Here is a 20,784-nt window from a genome sequence, read left to right as displayed (position 1 = left end):
ATAGGTGTATATAATGTGTTTTGACCAAAACTGTCTCCCATGTTCATCTGTTATTTTCATATGTTAAAAACTAAAGGAATCTGTTTTGTTTGATTTCAAGGGATCACATTTTTTTTGTTTTATTGCTTTTGGAAAAGAAATAACTGAAATCATTATTTCATTCCTGTCCCACACTGTGCATTTATCACATACTACAGGGGAAGAAGAAGAGGAGATGGATGAAGAGAAAGAGGACAAGGAGGAGGAGAATGATGATGATTTGATGATAAATCCTAATGTTTAAGACTGATAATGAGGGTGGTTGTGGTTATCTAACAGTAGAGGTCATGGTACCTAATGGTCATTTCATTGGAAGTGATAATAGTGGTTGTCTTGAGGTGATAATGATTATAGTGGTGGTGGTGATGATAATGATTAAGAACGGTATTGATAGTTAATACATATTGATGATTTTGTACCATGATTCATTTTTTCTTTACATACCCTTCAGGAGTTGGAGATTACTCACCAATTTATAGATGTCTCTATAAATTGATATAAATAGAAACTATAAAATTATCCAAGGAAATAAAGTAGCAAAATGCATAACGAGAACAAGAACCAGGAAGTGGCATCTATGCACATGCATCTCATCACTCTTTGGCTCTATTTTTCTCCTTGAGGTACAATAAGAAATCTGTGTTGCTTGAATGCCCAAAACAAGAGGGAACAGCAAGAGAATGGTATGGTAGAGTATGAGGTCATAACTTACTCAGAATCAAGATATTGGTGATATTTATAGATCACAGTGAAACTGATTTTTTTTTCATAGTGAGATACAAAGTCACAGCAGAGATTTAAACAGAGTTAAGATTATCAGGGTTTCATTTTTAATATGCCATTCTTCCGGAAGAAGAACAACATTTCTATTTTAGAGCAATGTCTTATTTGGCTTCCTATTTTCATATTACCATCAAACAATCATGTTCAGATGTTTTTTAAAGGTTAAACAATGGAAATTTATATGAACTGGATGTGAAGTCAATGATAGCACCAATATGGTGATATTTTATTTGTATTAAAATGTTATTTGTATGTTAATAAATAAAGTTGCCCAGGGGTCAGAGCTATTAGCAAGCCATAGGAAAGCAGGGCAGTGGTGGCATATGCTTGTAATCCCAGCACTTGGTAGGCAGAGCTAGGTAAGTCTCTGTGTGTTCAGGGATACAGCCAGTATTGGATACACATGCCTTTAATTTGAATACCAACCATAGAAAACCTGGAGGTCTATACAGACAGGCTGTGATGAGGCGGTCGGTCATGTGGTTGGGTTTACAATCAATGAGAAGGCAGAACAGGAACTCTATATAAACACTTTAACACAAGGGTAGCTCTGGTTCAGAGAGGTAGGACCACCACAGGATGAAGGGTAAGGTTTTAGCTCTTAGCTCTGACCTCTTGGCTTTCTTCTTTGCATTGGTTCTGTGTTTCTAATTTAATAAGAAGGTTGGTTACATCTACACACCAACATGTTTTTAGTGTGAATAGGTAAATGCTGAGATTTCATTTAATAAAACGAGGAAGGCTGTAGAGAATTGAATGCAGTAGAAAAATCTAAAAAGTATGTTTTTTTTCTTGGTGGAGCTAACTTCAATCCTCAATAATTAAAAACACAAGGAAGTGCACTTGATTTTTTGCATGTGTTGTATTTGTAATCTTTGGTATACTTAGATCAGATGTGCATAAAGGAAATTATGGCTATAGAAATCAATTTGGAAATTATCAGTACATTGTTCATATTTAAGTCTTCCTCTCTTATAATTAATAAAATTATACTATATTGAGATTTTTGTTTAGCAAGTATATTTTAGCCATTCTTGCCATACAATACTCGAGGAAAAATGAATTTGCAGTTTATGTGTATCCTAAAGATTTTTGTTATATACATTAAGTGTGCCCAATACCATCTTACACCTGTCAGAATGGCTAAAATAAAAAACACTGAAGACAGCTTATGTTGGAGAGGATGTGGAGCAAGGGGAACACTCCTCTGTTGTTGGTGGGAGTGCAAACTTGTACAGCCACTTTGGAAATCAGTATTGTGGATTCTCAGAAAATTGGGAATCAATCTTCCTCAAGACCCAGCTATACCACTCTTGGGCATATACCCAAGGAATGCTCAATCATACCACAAGGACACATGCTCAGCTATGTTCATAGCAGCATTATTTGTAATAGCCAGAACCCGGAAACAACCTAGATGCCCCTCAACTGAAAAATGGATTAAGAAAATATGGTACATATGCACAATGGAGTACTACTCAGCAGAGAAAAAGAATGACATCATGAAATTTGCAGGCAAATGGATGGAACTAGAAAATATCAATCTGATGAGGTAACCCAGACTCAGAAAGACAAACATGGTATGTACTCACCCATAAGTGGATACTAAATGTAATGCAAAAGATACCCAGACTGCAACTCACAGCTCCAGGGAGGCTAACTAGCAGGGAGGACCCTAGGAAGGATTAGGAAGGATGCATGGATCACCCAGCAAAGGAGAAACAGATGAGATCCACATGAGCAAACTGGGGGTGAGGGTAGGTAATGGAGGGCAAGGGATGGGGAATGAGAACATAGGGGAATTGGAAGTTTGAGCTAGAACAGGGACAGAGTGGGAGAGCAAGGAAAGAGATACCATGATATATGAAGACATCACAGGAATAGGGAAAAACAGAGTGCTAGGGAAGTTCCCAGGAATCCACAAGGATGACCCCACCTTAGACTACTGGCAATAGTCGAGAGGGTGCCTGAACTGGCCTGCTCTGGTGATCAGATGGCTGAATACACTAACTGTCATCATAGGGCCTCATCCAGTGACTCATAGAAGCAGATGCAGAGATCCACTTCCACTGCCAGGCACCAGGCCAAGCTCCAGGAATCCAGTTGATGAGAGAGAGGAGGTATTCTATGAGCAAGGGACATCGAGACCATGATGGGAAAATTTACAGAGATGACCAGCCAAACTAGTGGAAACATATGAACTGTGGGCCAATAGATGAGGAGCCCCCATGGTACTAGACTAGGCCCTCTGGATAGATGAGACAGTTGTTTAGCTTGAACTGTTTAGGGGGCCTCCAGGCAGTGGGATTGGGGCCCATCCATGGTGCATGAGCCAGCTTTTTGGAGCCTAGTACCTATGGTGGGACACTTTGTACAGCCTTGGTGCAAGGAGGAGGGGCTGACCCTGCCTCAATTGAATGTACCAGGCTCTGCTGACTCCCTATGGGAGACCTTGCCTTGGAGGAGGTGGGAATCGGGTGGTTGGTTGGGGGGAAAGGGTGGCAGGAAGAGGCAGGAGAGGGGAATTTGTAGTTGATATGTAAAATGAATATAAAAATCTCTTAATAATAATAAAAAAATAAAAGAAGTAAAAGTCAAACAAAATAAACCCTTCCATCTTTTCATTTCCACCCTCTCTCTCCTTCAGTGAGTCCCTGTCTTCATTCTGCTACTCAGACAAAAGTATGTCACAGGGTTCTCTCTATTCAGGAGATTAGTTTTTCTGCCTTCACTGATATTTTAAAGTAATCTATTTGGTGTCAACATTCTTAACACATTTTGGATGATCCAATGTACTTGCCATTGATTAATCAGTTCAAAATGGCAACAATGCTGTTAGCCCTACCCTCATAATCACTGACCTAAACATATTTCATACTGCTATGCTCAGACCAGTCCATCTTAGCAATTTACCATGAAATATCCTAATTACATATTTTGAACATGTCATGACTAATTCTAGAGAACTCAAGAAACTGAGAGATTGTAAAAGAAACTAAATAAACTAAAAATAATTTTGGCATAGCCTCCCTATGCAATAAAACACACTTCAGTTGTGCATGCTCTGAGATTCACTGTCGATTTTGGATTAACCATCGTCATGGATTAAAAAAGCAAACTTTTTTTTCTTGCATGTATTTGAGAGACATTTTTTTGGGGGGGTGTATATTTGAAATGCATTAGTTTCATGAATGAACTTTTGCCTTGCTTCTACTTCTTTCTTAAAACACTTAACATCTACCTTTCCTCTGGGTAGTAAATCACTCAGATCACAGACTAGTCCATCATAGGCCATCCTGTGCATCTTACCTAAAGTAGTACCATCTGCCTATGCTTCTATCAACTCACTCTGTTTCCTTTCCTCCTTGGAATATTGCCTCATGTAATTTATGTACTCATTTTCTGAAATACCATTCATTAATCCCACTCTTTTTATTATTTATCAGTCTTCCTCATTTCAAAAAATATAATCACTATGTATAATCTGTCAGTGCTAGTACACTCCAACCCTTGAAAACCAAAATGGCCCATAGTGTGATTCAGTAAATATTTATGATGCACAAAAAAGGTATGTATTATTGATTTTGGATATGAGTCAGGGTAACTACACATGTATAGAAATTAATAACGTCAATAAGAAAGTACATACTTTTAAACACAAAAGTAGGAAGAAGATGAAAATAAAGTAACAAATAAGAAAATTACAGCTGAGCTAAGAATTGGGGTATAGTTATCAGTTCTAAAACTAAACTAAAAAGAAAATAAGAGCTTCAAAGACTAACAACTCAGATATTGGTCAGGGGATATCACTCAGTGGGTAAGAGTCCTTGTTGTGCAAGCATGAGGCACTGTCTTCAAAACTCTAGAACCCCCATTAAAAACTGGACACATTGTGCATGTCTATAATCCAGTGCTATGGGAGGTAAAGACTAGAGAATTACTGTAGTGGGTAGCCATTCCAGCTTTGATCTGGAAGTTCCAACCCCCATTGAGGCTTCGGCAACTGTCACGCCTACAAGGCGTGGCCAAGGGAGGCGCCTGGGGACCCAAGATCTGGGTGGGCGAGTGCTCTCTCTGGTCCTGGACCCTTGACAGTGGAGGTTGACCAAGCAGAGCTCCAGAGAACACCGCTGGACTGCGATACACCTTCCCCAGACCCTGCGACCTACCTATCCCTTCATTTGTAAGTTACCCAATAAATAATTCTTCCTTTTAACTACATGGAGTGGCCTTAATAATTTCACCAATAAATTACAGGGTTTGAGGATCATGCATAACTCCAGGTAGCTATCAAGGGAACGAGGTAGAGATTGATAGAATAGTACATACAACATCTTCTATGAAGGCATTGTGAGACAGAAACAGAAACAAATGAGAAGGGGGGTGATGAGAGAAGCTAGAAAATAGCAGAAGGAAACTTGATTAGAAACGAAAACAAGTAGAATATGGAAAAAAAATCACCAAACATCAGAAAGAATGTCCATGGAAAATCCTCCAAAAACTCTGCTTTTCAAGAAAACTTCACAGTTCATTGGATTGTAAATCTAACAGAATCATGTAATTTAACATATTCTATCATAGATAAGAAAGTCCAATTAAAAACTTTGTGATGATGTATTGTGTACCTAGTAAAATGTACCTGAAGATCAGAAGACAGAACAAGCCATTAGATTAAACATAGAGGTCAGGAGTGGTGGCACACAACTTTAATCCTAGCATTTGGGAGGTAGAGATCCATCTGGATCTCTATGAATTCAAAGCTACCCTGGACTATATGAGATTGACCCATTCTGGGAGAGAAAACAGAGCCAGGCAATGGTAGCATACCCCTTTAATCCCAGTACAGGGTAGCACATGTGCCTTTAATCCCAGGAAGTGATGGCTCAGTGTAGAAAGGCATATAAGGCATGAGGAGACAGGAACTAAAGACTTTTTGGCAGAAGCATCCCTTTCAGCTAGAGGCTTATTCAGGTTGAGGAATCCTAGATAGGTCTTGTTCCTTTGTCTCTGATCTTTCAACATTTATCCTAGTATCTGGCACTGGGATTTTTTATTAAAAGACTGTTTAGAATTCATGTTACACAACTTCCTTATGGGACAGATGATAACAATAACCAGATATCAGAGCCACAACTAAGACATCAGATCTCCAGATGTCAGGCCAATGTTGGGTGAGTGTACAAAACTTCTGAGTTAAAGGTGGCTGAAGTATCTGCCTTCAGGTGCTCTCATGAGGTATTCTATCTAGAATGTAACACCAGCAAGTCCCTGTTTGGTTAAAGATAGAAATTAGATATCTTGGCAGAGGTAACCATTAGGAGGTTAGGGAGAAACATGGTGCTAGTGAAATCCCCAGGAATCCACAAGGATGACAGCAGCTAAGATTCCTAGTAATAATGGAGAGGGTGCCTGAACATACCTTACCCTATAGTCCGATTAGTGACTACCTTAATTGTCATTATAGAACCTACATCCAGTAACTGATGGAAGCAGATGCAATGATCTACAACCAAACACTGGGCTGAGCTCATAGACTTCAGTTGAAGAGAGGGAGGAGGGATCACAGGAGCAAGTGAGGTCAAGATCATGATGGGGCAAACCACAGAGTCAGCTGACCCAACACGGTTGGAGCTCATGGCCTCTGGCCTGTCAGCTGGGGAACATGCATGGGACTGAACTAGGCATTCTGAATGTTTGTGACAGTTATGTGGCAAGATCTGTTTGGGGAGCCCCTGGCAGTGGGACCAAGACTTATACAGGTGCATGAACTGGCTTTTTGGAGCCCATTCCCCATGGTGGGATACCTTGCTCATCCTTGACGTAGGGGAAAGGGGCTTGGTCCTGCCTCAACTTAGTATGCCAGACTTTGATGACTCCCCAAGGGAAGGCTTTCCCTCTCTGAAGAGTGGATGCAGGGGTGGGATGGGGGGATGTGGGGGGCAGAAGAAGGGGAAAGAGGGGTAACTGGGAATGTTATGTAAAATGAAAAAAAACTTCTTAAAAATAAAAAAGAAAGAAATATAGATAGATAGATAGATAGATAGATGATAGATAGATAGATAGATAGATAGATAGATAGATAGATAGACAGATAGATAGATAGATGATAGATAGAAATTAGAGCTACCTTTCTGGAATCCCAAAGCAGCAATATTTATAGTGGCCACACAGAAGAACTTACTTAACTTTTGTATTTCTCCAGTTTCATGGAGTTTAAGGGAGTCCCACTAGGGATTTAATTCTTCTTGAGGGACTCATTAATTTTCTATAGATCCCATAAAGGACATTCAAAAATGACTAAATGAGGCAAGATTGGACTCAGTAATTGTATCAGAATCTATTATATATTATTGAGGAAAATATAGATCTTCTCAGTCAGGACTTAAATTTGGATTATCCCATGATATTATCATCTTGATGAATATCGTTATCACTCAGTTCTATCCTAGACACTAATTTTAAGGAGTTTCTCTCCTTCTAAGTGTCAGAATATAAAAAAAAAAAACTTTCTACTGACATGTGGAACTCATGAAGGCATCATATACTGTCTTCTTGTTCCCTCTGTATGAGACTGACAAAATCCTTATGGACCCTTATTATCTCTTCTGCTATAAAAAGATGGATAAAGTCTTTCTGAGGGAACTGTCCCAGCCATCTGTGGCAGTAACATCTCAGCAGCAAAGTTAACTTGCTCTTTGGTGAGTTTCCTTAGATGACTAATTGAATGAAACAAATTTGAAATACATGAGAGGGTATCTAAATGAATTCATTTCTTTGATGTTTATTTTCTTTCCATAAAAGTAAAAATTGAAATTTCTATAATGATTTATAATTGAAGTAAATTTTCATGAATATCAACATTAATGCATAGATCACAAGTGAGTTATTCAAATATATATTATTTGCACTGACAGATATAAAAGAGGAAGCTGTAACAATGATTGAATTGTCTAGTGTCACATATCTGATAAAGCCATGCTAAAATTTGGGTCTTCTCGCTTTCCTGCATGTTCAAACATAAGCAGTCCAACTGTTCCTTGTGAAAATTCCACATCTCATATTGAAATTTTATATAAATTCAAAGTGTTTACTTTACATAAAGACTTAACAAAAATTTTAATGATAATATGTACAATAAATCTTTGTGAAAAAATGAACATTTTTCAAGCTGACCGTTATACTTTTCATTCCTAAAGAAGGACAAAAAGTATGTTATAAGAAAATCAGTTTAGGATTAGTTCTTCAGAATCTTTAAAGTCATATCTTACATGTTATGTTCTCCTATGAAGTTATTATTCACTTCTTTTTATTCTCTCAATTATGCCAATCACTTGAGTTAATAGTTTACACTCAACTAACGTTTGCCTGGTGGTTTTACCTGCTAATGAGCTGTAATACACTGATAGTTGATGTAAGGATAGGCTTATTAAGAAATTCAAAAATTGCATGGCTGTCAACTGAGTTGAGGAGACATAAGCATGAAGGAGATTTTTGTGATGTAAAGTGTAGAGTGTTTGTCTATTAAACATACAAGTATATAATGGATTTGCTGTGATGCTCATCAAGCACTGAGGGATAGTTTCTACATAGCTGAGTGTCCCATCACTACCCAAATTCCTAGAGTAAAAAGTACATCAAAAGTTTTTAATTTTTGTGCTTTCTTCTGTCCATTAATCAATTGCATCCATCTCATCCAGGGCTTCAGTTATTGTTTGTATCAAACAAATATAAGCACATGATATGGGGACAGAGAAAAGTCACAGCCACTGTGAATTAAACTAATTATAAAATAACTGGATTGTAGAAAGAGTGCCTTAATATGGCATTTGAAAGTTTGTTTATAAGATTTTAATTTAAAAAGCAAAGCCCAATGCTGAGCCAGGAATATGAAACAAATGAGATAGATATCCTGTTGCCTTGAAGAAACTAATAAAGCTGTAACAAAAATGTTTATCAACTTGTCTTTGACAGGAATTGAGTATTTTCATGATTTGTACCCGAAGCAGGCAATATAGACATTGATAAACAACTGTATTCTTTACAAGGTTGGAGCAATCCTTTAAAATATTTTTAGGGAAGCCACAGAATATTGAGAATGAAAAATACAAAATTTGTATTTGCAGGGGCTGTAATGTAATAGAGAAATTGTTTTAATGTAACAGATAGGAATATGTGCACATTGCAAAAATGTGTTAAAAGATTTTAACACTGACCTTGACAAAGATCACTACCAAACATTCAAATATAGTTTTCAAACATAAATTCTGATTTACATGATATGTTTAGTCTGCAGCCTGACCTTGAGAGTATATGTTCTTTTTCTTTTTCCATAGTCCAGTGGATCTCAACCTGTGGGTCATGATCATAACAAGGATTGCATATCAGATATCATGAATATCAGATATTCACACAAGATTCATAACAGTAGCAAAATTACCGTTATGGAGTAGCAATGAAATAATTTTATGGGGTCATCAAAAACATGAGGAACTGTATTCAAGGGTCACAGTATTAAGAAGTTTGAGAACCACTGCCCTAGTCCATCAGGTGATATTCTGACAGGCATCAAACTCAAAATGTCATGTCTGGCTTCATCCATAAGAATGGCATGTTTTGCATTGGTTTGCTTTCTACCCATGTGTGCAATGTTGCTAACTTGATTTTCATGTGTGAAGAAGACAGAACTATCTTTGAAACTTCTCTGAACCAATCTCTACTTTATTTGGTTTTGATGTCCTTGGAACTGTCCTGCTAAAATTCTTTCTCTATTTTGTTTTTATATTTCTTGATCTTTTACTCATTTTCTTATTGAAGGTTTAGCAGAGCAACACAAGGCCTGATATGATGCATCTCTAGAGAACCTCTTCCTCCATTTCAGAAAAGTTGAGATGAAAGAGTAAGTATCCAAGGAACCCCATCCTGATGAATGAGGTTACTAACCCCAGCAATGTTACACATTTAGAACATTTGATATTTTAAAATTGTTTGCAGAGACTATGTTCACATCTCCTGTCACACATTAGAGAGCAAAGTAATGTCATGAAATGTGATCAGATCTGACTACAAAATTCAATTAATCAGCACTTTACCATCCTGTCTCCTCACACTTTCTGAAATGCCAAGCAAAAAAACAAGATTCGTTATTCATGACATAACCACAAACAGAAATAATCACAACTCTACCACCCATACAATGCCAATACTTAATATTTTCAGGTAGGTTCTTTCATTTTTCTGAATATATGTTATTATTTCTAAGTGGTGTCCTATTTTACAATCTGGTTTTCTTATCCTTTCCTGATCTTGTGAGATTTTCCACAGTGACATTTCAAATTACTTCAGAGACTTGCACCATAGGCATAGTAGATTATTAATAAGCATCTTTTCCTATTGATATTTTGATTTTTATAATTTTACTCCAGTGGTTTTAAAAGCTATGACAAATATCCACCTCTGTATTTTATACACAGTTTATCAAAACAAATTTCTAGAGCAATATCCCTGGTCAAAGTGTATGAGTTTATCCACGTCTCTCATTGCAAAAGCAATTACACATGGTTTGGATATTTGGGAATATACCTGTCCCTCAAACTTGAATGCCACCAGCAGTTACCATTCATATATTACAGACAGTTTGCACCCAGGAAGACTTTTTCCCATTTGGTTTGTGTATTTATTTGAACACTAATGAAACTGGATTTTTATATAATTGTTTACTTTTAAATTTCTTAAGTGTTTTCATTTTTTTCTAATGGGAAATATTTTTGCTGAATTATAAACCTTCAGTTGTTATTAAGTTGCTTCATATGTTATTCACTCAAAGAACTTTTGTATTCTTTGCTTTGCTGAAGTAAATGAGTTCTGCCCACCTCATATGTGATCTGCTAGAGCACATGGAGGGTCTGGTCCTGCAGACCCAAAGCTGCAGGATCTCCGTGACACAGGGCAACAACAGGATAACCAAGAGGAATTCCAGTGAGGTCCCAGCATTGATAGTGTAGCAGAAACTGGAAACCTCATATCAGGCCAGTGACTTTACAATGAACACTCGCAATGAAGATATAAGGATAAAAGGGTTTACTGCATGGCTTACTGTGTCACACTACAGATTTCATGACAAGATTGATTTTTCCTTTGTTTCTTTGTTTTTGTTTTTCTCTTCTTCTCTTTTTTTCTCTTAAATTTTATTTTGGGTAGGTGGTTGCAAGGGCAGAGGGAAGATACAAAGTGACAGGAAATGAATAGGATGGAGATGCATGATGTGAAAGATACAAAGAACAGAGAAAAAGTTAAATCACACAAATGGACATTCAATCATCAATCATTGGATGAAGTGTCAAGGATTTTATGTTGAATATAAAAGTCACTAGAAACCAGAGCCTTTCTTAAATGCATCATGTATTAGTTTAATATGGAGTGAGAAACCATACTATTATCAAATATGGATATAAAATTATACAAAATATTCTAAATTCTGCATCTAGTGCTTTCTACTTGTCTGATTCATGAATATTTGACAGCAATGTTAATTAATAAAACTATCAAACATTTCTAAAGCATCCAAACAACAGCATTCATTAAATACCTTTGTAGTCACGGTCACATTTTTTGAAATATACTTATATGCATATACAATTAATAATCATGATATAATCTCTTTTGAGGAATATTGTAGATGGTTCATAAGTATACAAGACATTGTAGGATGTAACCATACTCAGACATTCTGAAAGAGCAAGCTATGAATTTCACAGTCAAGGGAAGGATGTAGCATGATGTACAAAGAGAACACAGAGTATTTGTTGATCATACTAGTTAAGTGTGTGTTGGTCCAGAAGTTCTCTATTGTATTTCATTTCAGAATATTCATCATTGTGGATATAAAAATAGTGACCTAATTTATGGATCTTGTTACTTCAGTCAATCAGCCATTTCCATTTGGGTATTTTCTGTCTTTTTACATTGATAGATAAATCATAATAATAAAAGTAATGTGGGACTTTTTCTTATTATACATACTCTTGGAGATTTTATATATTATATATACATTTTATATATATTTATTTATATATATACATATATATATATAAATATGAGAGTGATTTTTGGTCTCTTAGGGAGATTAAATGCAATTTGTAATTATTTGCATCAGTGAAACAGTTCTTTTATATTTGAAGAAATTTTGTCCTGCATTTTGACCACATTTTCATTTGCTCACTGTTATATTTCCAATCCCACGGCTTTTAAGAATTAATAATTTGGGTCTTAAAATATGTACAATCAATTATTCTGAAATATATTTCCCTAACTATTAATGAAATATCTTCTGAATCTTCTATATTTAGAATGAGGACATTTGCATACTTTTATTTCTCCTACTTCTGCCAAATTATATAAATTTTGGATTTAAGTGTGTACAGTTATTTTACTTTTGTAGATCATATTATTACATTAATTATGTGTATCTTTTAATATGGATGTATGTTTTACATTTAGTATGCTTCATTATGCCTGTCATTTTTTGCACTTCATAACTTTTGCATTAACCAGTTAATTTTAATGCATATTACACATGTGATTATACAAAACATTATTTTACATTATACTTTAATAGTCTGGAGTTATATATTGGAATTAAACATCCAGAAACCTAGAGTCTATTTAGAAGACATTTTGATTACATTTAATAATATATATTTTCCTGCTCCTGTAAATCTCAGAAAGTCTTTCTATTTTTCTAAAATACAAGTTACTATAGCTAAATATAGATTTTTAAATACTTTTTCTTTCAACTCCTCATACCATCCTATTGTTTCTTTATATTTTAAAAAAATGAAATTGGAATAAAAACTGAAAATGTTTTACATACACATATTTTCTAATTTTTTATGTACAAATTCTCTTTTTTCATCACCTAATAATTTTTACATATAATTCAGTTCTGCTCCTGAATGTTTTTTTTTTTTTTCATCAGTTCATATCTCAGGTAGCAGTACTCTAACTTCAACACAATTTTGTATAGTTTCTTGTTGTGTAAATTTTTGTCCAAGACAAAAAGCTTTTGTTGACAATGTGAAATTTAGAAAAAAATATTCAGGAGGGGATAAATATATGAAAAGTGTCTAGTATAAAAAGTGGGGTTAAAGATTTTTGCCTAGTTTGATACAGAGTACAAATAATGGATGTAAAGTGAATGTCTCATGAAAATTAGTGTGATCATAATGTAGAGCGTAATAAAGCTGTGAAAAGAACATAGCATTAGCACAAAGAATTGAAAGAACAACTGAGAAAATTTTTCAGATATGATAGTAAGCCAGGTGCAATAAAGTACATACATTATCATTGCATACAGAAATTGAAACATGATTAAGATAAACAGCAGTAATAAAAAGTAAGAATGATTGATTATAGCTCTGATACATAAGGATAAAAGGGATAGGAAAGGTACCTGCACATTATTGTGTATCTTTATCTTGGTAGTGATTGAATTTTATTGCAAAACATTAACTAGGATCTATACTTACTGTCTACGATTTATTTGGATAAGAATGTATACTAAAAACATGAACACTGCATCTATTCATCTAATTTTAAGTACACCAACATACTTTTTAGGAGATATATACAAAATGTACTTTTTCATTTACATACACATAAAATATTAGAACTTGTCAGTTTAGCTAAACTACTAAGATAAAAAAATAAAAAGCATTTGACCAGAATAATCTACAAGCTTTGGTCTTGGAGATTTGTCCATAGATAAGCATTTCCACTATTAATGGAGATTTCTAAGAAAAAAAATTCAGACTTATTTCTGTGAATTCATTTCTTGTTCTTCTCGCACAAGACATGCTGTCTGGGAAACCTGTCCTCAACCAGTCCGGGCCCCCTGAGTTCGTGTTCCGTGTGTTCACCAATGTCCCTGAATTCCAGGCTCTCCTCTTCACACTCTTCCTCCTGCTCTATCTAATGATCCTCTGTGGAAACACTGCCATCATCTGGGTGGTATGCACACACAGCTCCCTGCGCACACCCATGTATTTCTTCCTGGGCAGTCTGTCCCTCCTGGAAATCTGCTACACCACAGACGTGGTGCCCTTGATGCTTTCCAACATCGTGGGAATACAGAAGCCTATATCACTGGCTGGTTGTGGCACACAGATGTTCTTCTTTCTCACTCTAGGCGGCACTGACTGCTTTCTCTTGGCAATCATGGCTTATGACCGGTATGTGGCCATCTGCCATCCTCTGCACTATAGCCTCATCATGACCCGGAAGTTGTGCCTCCAGATGGTACTGGGCTCCTTAAACTTGGCTCTATTCCTTTCCCTGCAGCTCACCACCTTAATTTTCACCTTGCCCTTCTGTGGACATCACAGGGAAATCAACCACTTCCTCTGTGATGTGCCCCCAGTCCTGCGCCTGGCCTGTGCTGACATCCATGTGCACCAGGCAGTACTTTATGTTGTGGGCATCCTGGTGCTAACAGTCCCATTCTTGCTTATCTTCATTTCTTATGTGTTCATTGCTTCCACCATCCTGCGCATGCGCTCTGCAGAGGGCCGCCAGAGGGCCTTTTCCACCTGTTCCTCCCACCTCACTGTTGTCTTGCTACAGTATGGTGGCTGTAGCCTGGTGTACCTGAGACCCCGCTCCAGTACCTCAGATGATGAAGACCGCCAAATCGCCCTGGTTTACACATTTGTAACTCCATTACTCAACCCTTTAATTTATACCCTTAGGAACAAGGATGTCAAAGGTGCCCTGAGAAACTCCATCTTCCGTAAAGCTGCTTCTCATTGGAGCTAACAGCTTCTGATTGTAGCAAGGGATTTGGGTATGTGTCTGTCAGTTAAATCAATCAACTGAAAATGTCAAACAATTATATTATTTAGTTTACTAAATGTCACATTTTATTTTCATTTTACTGTGAATGCTGCTGATAGCTATATTTATTTTCTTGAACTTATTGAATATTTTTAAAATTTGGAGTGAGGAAAGAGAAGTGAGAAATATCATAATTACATAATCTCCAAAAAAAATAAATAAAACCCAGAAAATGATAGCTGTGAGAACAGACAGAGAATGCTCAATAGATTTGGAATGTTTACTTCTGGACTTACTTGTATAAATAAAAGCAAAATAATAAATTGTATTATTTTTTTAAAAAAAATTCTCAGTTCAAGCATGACAGTGGCTTTCTTGGAAACCTCACATACATGCTGCATTTGAATAACGGCTGCTGTCTGCTTACAAGCAGCCTCCTGAGGAGGAAGAGATGATCCACAAAAGGGGATTACTTGCAATTTTGAAGGATGAATATTTTCCAAAATAAATCTCTTTCTCTGTGTTTAATGCTGTGGAATAACCCTTTTGTACAGGGTGAAGATTTGTCACTGTGATTGGTTTAATAAACAAGCTGACTGGCCAGTAACTGAGCAGAATAAGGTTAGGCAGGAAAGCCAAACAGAGAATGCTGGGAAGGAGAAGGGTGGAGTGAGAGAGTTGCCAGGCAAATGGAGAACGAGTTGGACATGCAAAATGGAATAGAGGTAAAAGCCACAATTCTCAGGGTTTTACATAGATTAATAGACAATAGGTTACATCATAAGAGCTAGTTAGTAATAATCCTGAGCTATTGGCCGAGCATTTATAATTTATATTAAGTCTCCAAGTTAGTTATTTGGGAAGTGGCTGCTGGTTTTTTTGGGAGCAGGCTGTCAAAACAGGAAAACTCTGCCTACAGTTTGATGTGAAGGTATAATCAGCAATTGATTTTTTAATTTGTGGAATGTTTCCTTCATGTCAGATGTTTCCACTGGTGGATTCATTTTCTTCTGCTGGTAAAGAAATAGGAATTAGCTTCCATTGGCCAAGCACCTATAGACAACTAGGTTAGTGAACTAAGACCTAATCCTGTGGCTGCCAGCATAAATCCACTGTACTGGAAATTCTGGCATTAAAGTTTGCTTTCACCCTCATCTCTACTTCCTCTCTTTCTTGATGACTCTTAGTCCTGGATGCACTCAGATGTTCTTCTTACCACTTCTGATCTTTATGTCTATGAATCCCTGGTGTATAGCAAAAATACCCTAACCAATAGCCTTGAAGCAAGAGTTCCAATTTAATCCAGCATTGGTACAATGAAAGACAGAAAGCCATAGAATTAAATTTTAACCACATACTTCATATAATAGAATGTTGTAATGACATAACAAAATTCTATGAGGTGGAATGGAGAAGTAACATTCTGTGGGTTGAGGAATTGTCCCTGTGGATCATTTGAGCAGGTCCCTATCAGGCAAGGAAGTGATACTTGAAGAGGTGAAAATGAAAATTCAGTTCAGGTTGACTTAGTCACCCTGCATCAGACTTCTAATGAGTCTTCTGCTAGGCAGTTTATTGACAGAATATTTAAACACAGTACAATCTGATTTTTTTTTGCTGTAATATTAGTTTTACTTGTTATACAAGACATTTTAGACAACTCTCTTTGTATTCCCATAATTATTTCTGGAATAGGCAATAAAAAAGAAATGGTTGCAACCATTACAGGATTCAATATATGCAAAAAATCATAACTTTCAGGGATACCTTCCTTAATTCTATTGATTAGTTGCAAATATTTACTGAGCAAAATGGTTGTAATACGGTCTATCTCATGTAAACTTTTATAAATAATCCATAGCACAGCAATTCAATATCATACTGTCTCCTATCACAAGTGTGCCTTTTATCCCTTGGTTGAAAGCATTTGTATCCTGAATTAACAAGCTGATAAATAGCATGTAATACAGTCAGTAAACAACAGCATCATTTTTGAGTCAGTACTATAGCGTCTGGTTCTTTTCTGAAAGTCTCAACTTGATGAGCTAGAGTCCTGTATGGTGATATATTATTTGTGCTCTAATAAATAAAGTTTACTTGAAGGTCAAAGGAAAAAGCCAGCCACTACATTAAACATAGAAGTCAGGCAATGGTAACACATACCATTAATCCTAGCATTTGGGAGGCAGGGATTCACCCAGATCTCTGTGAGTTCAAGTCCACACTGGGAACAGAGCCAGACTTGGTGATACACAACTTTAAATTCCAACAGTAGTTAACCATAAAGGTCTGGAGGTCTGTACAGACACACAGGAAGAGACAGAGCTGGGCAGAAAGAGGAAGTGATATAGCTGAGCCAAAAGAGGAAGTGAGATGGCAGGGCATGGAAAGGATGTAGGCATGGGTGTACAGGAAATAGCTCTCTTTGCAGAGGATTTCTAGTGGTAAGAACATGGCTGGCTTCTTTTTACTTCCCCAGTTTCTCAGTTTTTACCCCAATATCTGGCTCTGAGGTTTTTTTTTAAATTAATAATAACCTTACATCTGGTGCCCAGTGTTTCTTCAAGGAAATATGGCAGGAGAAAGCCTCTCCCTTCTGGGTTATGCAGAAGGTGTGATAAAGGCAAACATTGGACTAATGAATATAGAACAACAAGGGACAGACAAGGTAATCTTTTGTCTTTGCCATAGGGAAACTCCCTGAGGGGCCTCACACAAGCCCCAATGGCAAATTCAGTTCAGTTCTTTCTTGCCAACATAGAAGAAATTCCTTCCCAGAGCAATTAAATAACAAAATGCCTATTGTAAAACACCATACTGTTCAGTGTGATAGAACAGCTATAGAAGAAAGAAGAAAAAAATTCAGGAAAAAACAAAAAAATGAATTTTTTGACAAACTTCTATAAATGAACAAAGACCAAAATTAAAAATATAAGTAAATGACATTCTCATTGAAGGTCTTGTAGATATAGGTGTGGACATAACAATAATTGCACCAGAATCTTGACATCCAAACTGGCCTCTTCAGGAGGTAAATATTTAGCTCTTAGGGATTGGAACACTGTCTCAAGTGAAACAGAGATCAAGTTGGCTCAACTATATAGGGCCAGAAGGACAGAGAGGAAAATTAAAGCTGTTTGTGGCTAATATGGCTATGAATTTATGGGGCCATGATTTATTACAACAATGGAATACCCAGATTAACATTCCTCCAACCTCAGAAACAAACCATAAACTAACATATGTTTCTGAGAAAAATATTATAAGGAACTATAAAGAACAGTAACCAACTTCCAGATTGTGTGAGAACAGGGCACAACAGATGCTGATCTTTCAAAGACACCAACAGCTCTACCTTTAAAATGGTTAACAGACAAGCCTCTATGGGTTCAGCAATGGCCTTTAACAACACAGAAACTACAGGCCTTAGAACAGCTAGTACAACAGCATTTAAATGCTCATCGTATTGAAGAATCAATCAGCCCTTGGAATTCTCCTGTATTTGTTATTAAAAAGAAATCTGGTAAATGGAGAATGACAACAGATCGAAGAGCAATTAACAAGGTAATTCAGCCAAGGAGCTCTCTACAATCTGTAATTCCTTTGCCTATTCTGTTACCTAAAGGATGGCCTCTTATATTTACCAATTTGAAAGACTGTTTCTTCCCAATACTCTTACAAGAAAAGGACAGAGAGAGGTTTGCCTTCACAGTGCCTACTTAAAATAATTTTCAGCTAGTTAAGAGATATCAATGGAGGGTTCTCCCACAGGGAATGTTAAATAGCCCAACCATGTGCCAATATTTTGTACTCTAGCCATTGGAAGTAATATGTAAACAACTTCCTAAATTTATAATTTATCATTACATGGATGATATTTTACTAGCTGATTCAAATGCAGATACCTTAGAATGTTTGAAGAAGTAAATGAAATTTTGCCTTACAAAGAGGAGAGTCTTTTAATTATTTAAGATATAAAATAGGTCTACAAAAAGTTAGACACCAAAAGGTGCAAATTAGGAGAGATTGATTACAAACTCATAATGTCTTTCAAAGATTATTCAGAGACACTTCCTATCTACAGACTGCTGTTGGGGTAAAAAACGATGGACTGAGTAATTTGTTGAAAACCTTAGAGGGTGACAATGACTTAACTAGTCTAAGAGAATTGTCAGCTGAAGCTGAGAGAGTATTGACTTTGGCAGAAAAGAAAATACAGAATGTACATGTGGATCATGTGGATCCAAAGCTTGATTGCGTTCTGGTTATTTTACCCTCTAAGCATTCTCCTACAGGAATTTTAATGCAGAGGGAAGACACTATATTGGAATGGATATTTCTACCAAATAAACAGAGTGAAAAATTAAAAACTTATGTGGAAAAGATCTCTGAGTTGATTTTAAAAGGAAAATTGAGACTTTGTCTCTCAGTTTTTACCCCGATATCTAGCTCTGTTTTTTTTTTATTAATGAGACTGTTTAGCAATTTGTCTTACAGTCCTGATTTCTCCCCAAGTTATCAGCTTACTCTTACTCTTGAGACATCTCATTTTAATCGATTTGTCATTTGTGTATAGATGTTTCATTGGTCTGGTGGTGTCTGGATGTCCTGGTTGGATGTATCAGATCAGGAGCTATCTAAGGCTTCATTTTTCTGGAAATACACAAGCATAACTTGGCCTCAGTGATAAAACTTCAGGTTCTTTCTTTTTATTTAGTGTTTACTTTAGGTTGTGTATCCTTTAAGACAAATGCTTTTGGGCAACAAAAAAATAATATTCCCTTAAGGTAAAATGCTTTGAAAGTATTTAAAGTTGGCATAACTAAAGGTAGAATAGTATGTGAGGGTATAGGTGGGTATATATGATAACCTCTTTTTAATTTTTAAATTTTTAAAGTATTTGGTGATATTACATAATAGCTTTATCCTGCAGATAGTAAAGGATTTTAGTGACATGATTAATACTAAAATTCCTGCAATCATTTGCCAGCTTAATTTGGACAATTGTTACTATTTAATTGTAATGAGAGTCTTAGAAAGGAAATGTTTAAAGAGCTATTTGACAAAATTAATTTTCATATATGACATAATGGTATTTTCCTGGAGTTTCCAGAGCCCATAACATTCTTAGAACTATGTTATGTAGCAGACAATTTGGAAGAGATATATGCAAGCCTGTAGTGTACTTGGGCATAGATCTCTACATACGTAACAACAGAGAATGTTCCAGACACAGACAAGCATCATTTTAGATGTCAAGTTGATGCCTATTCATTACTAGTTATGAATTATAAGCTTAGTACATTGTATGAAATAATATCTTTATATTGTACAAAATAATGGCTTTAATAGAGGATAGGCTTTCATGAGCCCCTTTTAACTTTTTCCCTTGCCAGAATCTGATCATTTGTCAAGCTAAAGGCAAGCACAAAACAAAACAAAACAAAACCAACCTACAAACCTTTAATTAACAATGGTCATTAATTTTTAATGATGTAAATTAAAGGCTTTTAATTTAAGATATTGGATCTTAAAAAATTGGGGCAATTTTTTTGAGTTCAAGAAGATATTTTGATTAGGTAACAGAATATTAAGAAGTACCTGAGAACCCTGGCCCATGGCAGAACTCCAGCCAAAAGCCCACACCATTCAATGTGGCTGGGGTGGGCAGAACATAGACAAAGGCACCAACAGGGAGCCCACCTATTTGATGCCAGGCAGTTGGGCACTATAATGATCTCCTTGTAATGGAGAAGCATGGCTCAGCCCAGCATCACAGCAACCTGAATGAGATGGGGAAACCCATCTGCAGCCCTGGGGCAGCCCACTCTGGACTCTGAGGAGAAAATTTGGGCCATAGGGTACCTTACAACACTGGATAGATGGGCACTATTAGAGTGAGCAGAAGTAGGGTCTTATAAGAGGGAAAGACAGACAGACAGACAAACAGAGACAGGTAGACAGAGACAGACAGAGAGACACTGAGACAGAGAGACATAATGGTTCAGGTCTTATGGACAGAGGCATATTTGAAAAGACAAGCAAGAAAGAGAGCAAGCTGAGATGGTAAGGGTGCTGACCCCTTGCCCAGCAGCAACACAGAGGAAAGTGAGCTCTGCACTTTATCTGGGCAGC

The 20,784-nt window shown here is 36.5% G+C and overlaps 1 protein-coding gene across 1 annotated transcript; it reads left to right on the top strand.

The window, feature by feature from the left end:
• Positions 1-13,671: 13,671 nt before the first annotated feature.
• LOC131897055 (olfactory receptor 10Q1-like) lies at positions 13,672-14,631 on the top strand. The gene has a single exon (XM_059247912.1). The coding sequence runs from the start codon at positions 13,672-13,674 to the stop codon at positions 14,629-14,631; it is 960 nt and encodes a 319-aa protein (XP_059103895.1).
• Positions 14,632-20,784: the final 6,153 nt, after the last annotated feature.

This window comes from Peromyscus eremicus, chromosome 1 (genome assembly GCF_949786415.1).
Source record: "Peromyscus eremicus chromosome 1, PerEre_H2_v1, whole genome shotgun sequence".
In the NCBI taxonomy this organism is placed as follows: Eukaryota; Metazoa; Chordata; class Mammalia; order Rodentia; family Cricetidae; genus Peromyscus; species Peromyscus eremicus.
Note: the sequence above shows the minus strand (reverse complement) of the source record. Positions and strands in the feature narration are given on the sequence as shown.